This window comes from Pyxicephalus adspersus, chromosome 2, assembly GCF_032062135.1.
Source record: "Pyxicephalus adspersus chromosome 2, UCB_Pads_2.0, whole genome shotgun sequence".
Lineage (NCBI taxonomy): Eukaryota > Metazoa > Chordata > Amphibia > Anura > Pyxicephalidae > Pyxicephalus > Pyxicephalus adspersus.
In genome coordinates, this window is record NC_092859.1 from 85,900,327 (window position 1) to 85,907,428 (window position 7,102).

The following is a 7,102-nucleotide window of genomic DNA, read 5'->3' on the forward strand; positions in this document are numbered from 1 at the left end:
ACCTGCTACAGTGCCTTGAAAAAGTGTTAATTTTCTTTGGTGATTTTTGTGTTTTATTGCAATAGCAAGTGCATTGACAATAAAATAAGTGTGTGAGTATATGTATATATTTATACCTTCTAGCAGGAAAATGACCCTAAACATACTGTCACTTAAAGTCACTTTGGAGTGGAATATTGGAAACATTTAAAGGGTCTTGGAACAGCCTAGTGAATGTCCTGACTTCAATCCAACTGTGAGTCTGTGGATAACTTAAAAATTGCTGGACACTGATGCAACCCATAAAATATGATAGATTTCGAGAAGTTTTGCCTAGAAATATTTAATGGCGACGTGCTAAGTTAGCAGAGACATAACCCAAGAGATTTGCAGGTGTAATTGCAGCAAAATGTGCCTCTACTAAGTTTTGACTCTGGGAGGGGTGAATACCTGTGCACATTCATTATTTCTATTTTTGGTTTAATTATTGTTTGTGTCACATTCAAAGTAGTAGGTGTGCTGTGTAAATCAAATGGTGCTTTTCCCCTAAAAATCAGTTTTCAATCTCAGGCTGTAATGCAACTAAATAGAACGAACAATAAGGGGAATACTTTCGCAATGCACTGTAAGCAAAAAACATTTATTATGTCATTAAATGGATTTTTTAAATCATTCTGCATGAAGGATGGGGACTCTAACCCCAGACCTCCTACCTTTGTATTGTGGGTACCTGTAACTGTAGACTGATTAGGATATTGCGAGTACAAGACAATAGTTCCCTAGTTGCAATTATGTTTACAAAACCTAACACGAATACTTTAATTCTGTTAATCACTGTGAGATTTGTGTGCTCAAAGAATATTGTACTGAATGAGATCATCAATCCTACAATCAAAATGGTAGTTTTGCTGTTTAGTGACTCTGGAAAGAAACATGTATTTTCAAGTTTAAAGATTTAAAGTAATTGAACAAATAGAAAAGACATCAAATTATGAAAAGAATGTAAACTTTTATTTATTCTTTTAGCAGCAGATAATTTAAATATAAATAATATGTTATGAATATAAATATATAATAGTAAAATAAATGATAAATAATTTAAATTTAGTTAGCTAGCAGTGTTTAAATTAGTATTGACTGAAATAAACTCAGTATATCTAACATCCTCTTCTCCTCCGTCTGCTTTCCCTTTTGCATTTTTGGGGGTCTGGTTTTCTTTGATGTTGAAGGTCAAAAATATCTCTTAGAATTCGTAACAGTTCTTTGATGGCTGATCGCTGGACTTTAACATCTGTCACCTAGGAAAAGAGAACAGAATAATATTAAGTAACTTAATAAAACACACACATATGCTATACCATAATACATATTTATATGCTTATCTTGTAGTTTTCCTTGAGTATATCAAAGCATTAATTAACAACAATAATGTATTCATTAGTCCTAATGATCACTTTATATTACCTTCAAAATGTATATTTATTGTCTATAGGGATGCCTTCTGAAGCAAATGTTCACATTGTATTATGTGGAGTGCTGATTATTAGGAATAAACATTACATATTTGATTAGGTGAAGCTCAAATATTTGATTTTGAATTTAATCTTTGAGGGAAATTCAACTTTTTTTGCATGTCTACATGTCCACTGCTAGCAACATGCCCACAGTAAGCAATGAGATTGTCCAATCTGTGAAAAATTCACCGTATACAATGGAACATTCAGACCTTATGTGTTTAAATTTGCACGCATAATGCCCAATTCTACTATTAATTCTATTAATAAACGGACAAAATCTTCTTTTAGGTTTTTAGTAAAAAGTAAAATAAATGTTGGATTAAGCATGTGTTAGTCATCTTACTGTTTAGGTTGCAGTTAAACAGTAGAACTAAGTAGAACTAAGTTGTATAATTCAAAAAGAATCAGGCTTTGTGACCTCAGGGACATATCTCACTATGTCTAACGGTATACAAAGCATGCTAAATGTGGAATCAAGTAGAATTTTATCTTACCAGATCCTACTTCTATCCTAATTGAGAACAGTCAAAATCTACAAATTGCATTTACTGTATGTAGTCATACATTATTACAACATATAGAATTATAGTGACTTCACTATAATTCTACTTTTAAAAAAGTCTGTCAGTCTTTGCTGGTCTATATCCCTCTAAACAGACCCTCATACACCCCTTGATTCTAAATGTGCTTGTTTTTGCAGAAGTCTGTAAAAAAAATCAGTGATGATCTGACCCACATTTATGTCCATGGCCAGCTGTAGTGTGTCATACCATATTTAAATAATTTGATCAGTATGCAGAGAATGTGCATGTGTCAAAGTGATACATACAAGCATATCTTTTTTGGGAATATTACTAATACATGTTGGTGAACATTTTATATATACTTGGGCTTGGTAATTATGTATTTTACACTATTCTGTCATCTAACATTATTGTCCAAAAGGATGTATTACATTTTAATTGTAAATAACTTTCTGTGAAGGCTTTACATGCATAATCATTATTTATTATAAAATATAATGATAATACAATAATATTTATTTATTATAAAATCAACAATTGTGTTTGGTATGTGCACTTTACTATGCTTGTAGTAATGTGAATGTTTGATCTTGTTGAAAATTAGGTTTCAACTTATGGGAAAAAGATCATTTTAGATTCCCAATATTGGCCACTTGTCATTCCAATCATCCCAGATGGTGGGAACCTCTTTGTAAAAATAGATGAGCCCTTTACTGTAGGATAATAAAATATAGCTTTCCTTCTTTATCCACTGACTAAACCATACATTCTGCAATTACATTACATGTAATATGATTATGTGGAAAAACTAAACTTGTAATAAAATAGTTTTCCATTCTCAGTACCAGAATGATTTCAGTCCTTTTTAATCCCAATGGATCCCTCTTCTCCCGTGTAAGTTTATCTATATAAATATGCACAAATGTAACTGACTTTATAATGGAAGAAACCAACTTTTGACTGTGTTTTTGGTTGTACTCTAAAATAAAATGCAGAATAAAACACAACAAGAATAGAATATATTCATACCTTCATTTCTTTCAATTCAAAAAGTGATTTCAGTTTTTCGCTAGTTTGCTTTAGGAAGTCTTCATTGGAATGATGCAGCATCTGCGATAAGTTAGTAATGCTGTCTTTCACTTTATTGTTGTCTTTCACTTCTGCGACTTCAACAGAATTAAGCATCTTCAGGTACATAGGAACAATCTGGCTAAACAACAGTTTCTTTTCTCCTTCCTGAAAGGTTAAAGAGAACCTTTGTTAAGATGGATTCCTTATAATAAAAGTTGTATATACCACTTTGCCACAACAGTAAAAATAATTAAGCCAAATCAATTTGATTATATATATATATATATATATATATTATTTATTTATTTATGTTTCCAATGAATAACCATATAATATACATCTACATTATGAATGCTATAAGAATTATTTTAGTACTGGCATACTTAATTAAAATATTGAAATTTCTCAATGGATAATCATTTTCTCCACTCTGTAACTCAGCAGACATTCAACCAACTATTTAAAATAAATGTTTTATTAAATTTTTTTTAACATACCTCCTTGAAAGAGTCCAGTAGTTTTGCAAATTTCTGATCTGTATCATCAGTGTTACTTTGATCCTTGTCATTCTGTCATAAGAAAAAAAGCAGAACGTTTAAAAAGAAGGAAATTTAAGCATGTGAACAGTCAACTCACAAGATATATTGTAGCTTAAAGAAGTCTAATGGGTTTGGTTACCCTATAAATTCTGACATATTTTGGGAATTCTCGCATTGAGATCTACTGGTCATAGTTTGTGACTCTGGACTGTACTCTACTAATCTGTATTTTTGAAATTCCGACCTGTCCTTGAGGTTTTTGAGTCTTCTCTTTTTGCATATGTGAAATAATCAAATATCCATCTAAAAGTGTGAAAATCACTGGTATTGGCAAAAGCAGGTGTGCAGACCACAATTTCAAGCGTACTTCTAAAGGGCCCCAAGAAATATAGGAAATCTATACATGTTTTTACGCTGCAGCCTCTGTAAACAACTAAAATTGAAATTTTGGTGGATGGATAATTTACCAACTATTATTTAGTAAGATATAAATAAAATTGTATAAGTCATTTAGAAATCTGTCAGATGCAGCCTTCAATTAATTTACTTATAATAATGTAGTACATTTAAATTGAAACCTGTAAGCAGCATTTCAGCATAACATTACTTGCATTGCTTGCTTAGGCACCTTTCTGCCACAGCATGAAGGTTGTGGGTATTATTTTACTTGTTTGCTTTACAAAGCAATACATTAAACTTTCTTGTTGGACGGGGCTGACTGGCTTCCTGTTTATTTCCATTGCTGTCTATTGTTGTCTTTCCCACAACAACCAACAAGTCAAATCGTTAGCAATGTTTTAAATCAGAGACCTTTTTTTGCATTGAAAGGAAGTGTTAGGAAGATGAGGGGGTATACCTGTCTCTAAATAATTTTATAACTACACGTGAGTAAAAAACAGCAAAATCTAATATAGTTGAGTAAATATTCTCCCTAGGTTAGTCATCTAGAGTAGCAAGGTTCTTTTGTAGTAATCAGTAACAAATTAATATCCCACCTTTACTAACTACTAGTACAAGGGGGCAATTTTCCACTGTATACAGTCAACAATTTTCCACTGTCTGCAGGGCTTACATCTATGATGATACCTAATTTTAGGGAAACCACAAGTATGGAAAACACACTGCCTGTGCTTTCTTTGTTTTTATATTATTCATTCTATTTTAAAATTATTACTAAAAATAGTTGTGTTGTAAACAGTAGGTAGGTGATATTTATAGTCTCTATTTTTTTATATACTTTGGTTGTATGTAGCATGACAACTATGGGTAAAAACACTTCCCTGAGGACCTAAACTAATGATAAGGGTTCTTCGGGAGTACAAAAAGGTTTGGAAAGGCAGAGGCTCTAGAGGGTTTATGCATACCATTGCTTACCTATTTCATTCCAAAACCTGCCAGATAGCAAAATAATCGCTCTGGGATTATGGGTACCTCAAGTCACTTTTCTATTACTTTTTTTCAGGTCTTTTTTAGTAAAAAAGAAAAAGCAACTATTTTTGAGTGTATGCACTGAAACAAATGGTTGTACAAAATATTCTTTCAAGTTGCCTTATTAGTTTCTGCTTTTGGTTATAAATTCAGTGGTGTCACTTTTGTGCTGCACAGTAAGTGTCATTTCCTCCTGCAGTAAGCAGCAGCTGGTAACAGCTTGCTCGACCACATACACAGTTTCCATCAAAGTTTCCAGATCACAAAATACACTTACAATATTAAATATTATTACAATATTGCTAGGCTATAAATATACTAACACTGTAATATATATCGCATTGGTGACGCACATACAGTTAATCCAATATTATTCTGCTAGTAAATATGTGGATGTTTCTAAGCAAAGGTTTAATAAATTTATCATGCAAAAAAAAAAAACATAAAATCCAAAATGCGTCTGTATGTAAAAAACTCAAATTCAAAACTTCCAATCGAAATCAACATCCATACAATGCAGGAGAGTTTCTTCATCCAGCTTCTGGAAGTGACAGCTGTTCAGACATGATTCTCAAATCTATAACCAAAAAATGTGTGGCCAACCCTAGGATTTGTCATCAGTGTCTGGACCACTAAGACTTCCTAAGAATCACTCCCTTCACTATGGAAGCCAACAATATTACTGCCCCATCTTTGGTAAGCATCACTCTGGATATGTATGTCTAGTGGCAGAGTCACCCATATGACATGGCCCCAATATTTATACTGTGGTCAAAAGAGCAGTTTTAGTGCTATAATAAAGCACAAACTCCTATGGAAATAGACCTGGGTTGCATTGTTCTGAGATCATGAAGCTAAAATCATTATTGCTACCATAAAATGACATTGCAGTTCCCAGTTATCCACAGTTTTTTCTGCAAGTTACTCCCCCTGAACACCTTTCAGATACTTTCTATAATAATTTCTGAAGCCAGTCATATTAATTTGTTGCAGCAATTTACTGACTTCTAATGACACTGCCAGAAAAATGAAGCCCTTTTTAGAAAATATATATACATACATATATAGGTACTGTACTAACAAATGTTATGATAAACAAAAAATGCAGTTTATGTCAAAAACTGATGAACATATTTGTTTAATAACAATTGTAAAATCTGACTGATCTTAGCATTGCCAACAGTTTGTGCAAATGTTGTACATGTGCAATATATACTTACCAAGTATCTTCTCAGCCTTTCAATGTTATCATGGGCCGATTTGAGGTCTATGTTATATCCAATGACTTGTCCGATATAGTAAAGAAAAGCACTGTAAAAGAGGAGCATCTTAAAATATTTCATTATTTCTCAGGATATGGTTTCAATTGCAGAATTAAGTTAGTGTCCTTTTATCAGGTTCAAGTCAGTGAACCAAGCTTCAGAAAAAACAATATCTTTCATGTAGACTACAGCAGGTATTTATACCCACCTAACTTTTTGTATCACGTCACCATTAGTCATTTTTCACAGGCTTAAAAAAAAAAAAAAAGCAGATGGTGTTAGATAGGCAATGTGATGCTTCTTTTTTTTCTCTAGTTGTACTTTGGTTTGTGGGGTTTTCTGCTTTGAAGTGCTAGTTTCCTCTAAGTGACATAGCAAGCAGGCCCACCTTAAATGTGAAGGGCTTTGGGAAATCAAGAAATCCTTAGAAAGTATTACTGCAGATTTAAGAAGTGGACATTTTATATATAAAAAAGGGCATTACACAGTTTATTATGAAAAAATCAAAAGTTTATGTGCAAAAATGCATACACATTCCTGTGTTTTAACCTTTTTTTATTATTTATTAATGTTTAATTTTACATGATGAAGCTTCTAAATTACATATAATGATTTTCTTTTAGAATTTTATTATCTTTGCCAATTGACCAATTCTTTCCAATTTATCAATTCATTGCAAATGAGCAAATGTATGAGAACTCCCAATCAACAAAAACCTTTTTGCATTTAACACTATGGTGCAAGTTTTGTAATGCAAAACATGTAAATTAGGCTATGGATAC

General features: G+C 32.2%; 1 protein-coding gene across 1 annotated transcript; it reads right to left on the reverse strand.

The window, feature by feature from the left end:
- Positions 1-979: 979 nt before the first annotated feature.
- Positions 980-6,525, reverse strand: IFNG (interferon gamma). Its single transcript, XM_072398728.1, has 4 exons — positions 6,279-6,525; positions 3,589-3,660; positions 3,050-3,256; positions 980-1,277 (listed from the first exon to the last, which is right to left on the reverse strand). Exons 1-4 carry the CDS (start codon positions 6,399-6,401, stop codon positions 1,137-1,139), a joined length of 543 nt encoding a protein of 180 aa, XP_072254829.1. The 5' UTR covers positions 6,402-6,525; the 3' UTR covers positions 980-1,136.
- Positions 6,526-7,102: the final 577 nt, after the last annotated feature.

What these genes read in the sequence shown, in the direction of transcription:
- IFNG (XM_072398728.1), bottom strand. Translation starts at nt 6,401, where the DNA reads ATGAAATATTTTAAGATGCTCCTCTTTTACAGTGCTTTTCTTTACTAT. An exon ending in AAAGGCTGAGAAGATACTTG is followed by an intron (nt 3,661 to 6,278) that starts GTAAGTATATAT and finishes TTCTTATGACAG; the next exon opens with AATGACAAGGATCAAAGTAA. An exon ending in TACTGGACTCTTTCAAGGAG is followed by an intron (nt 3,257 to 3,588) that starts GTATGTTAAAAA and finishes TTAACCTTTCAG; the next exon opens with GAAGGAGAAAAGAAACTGTT.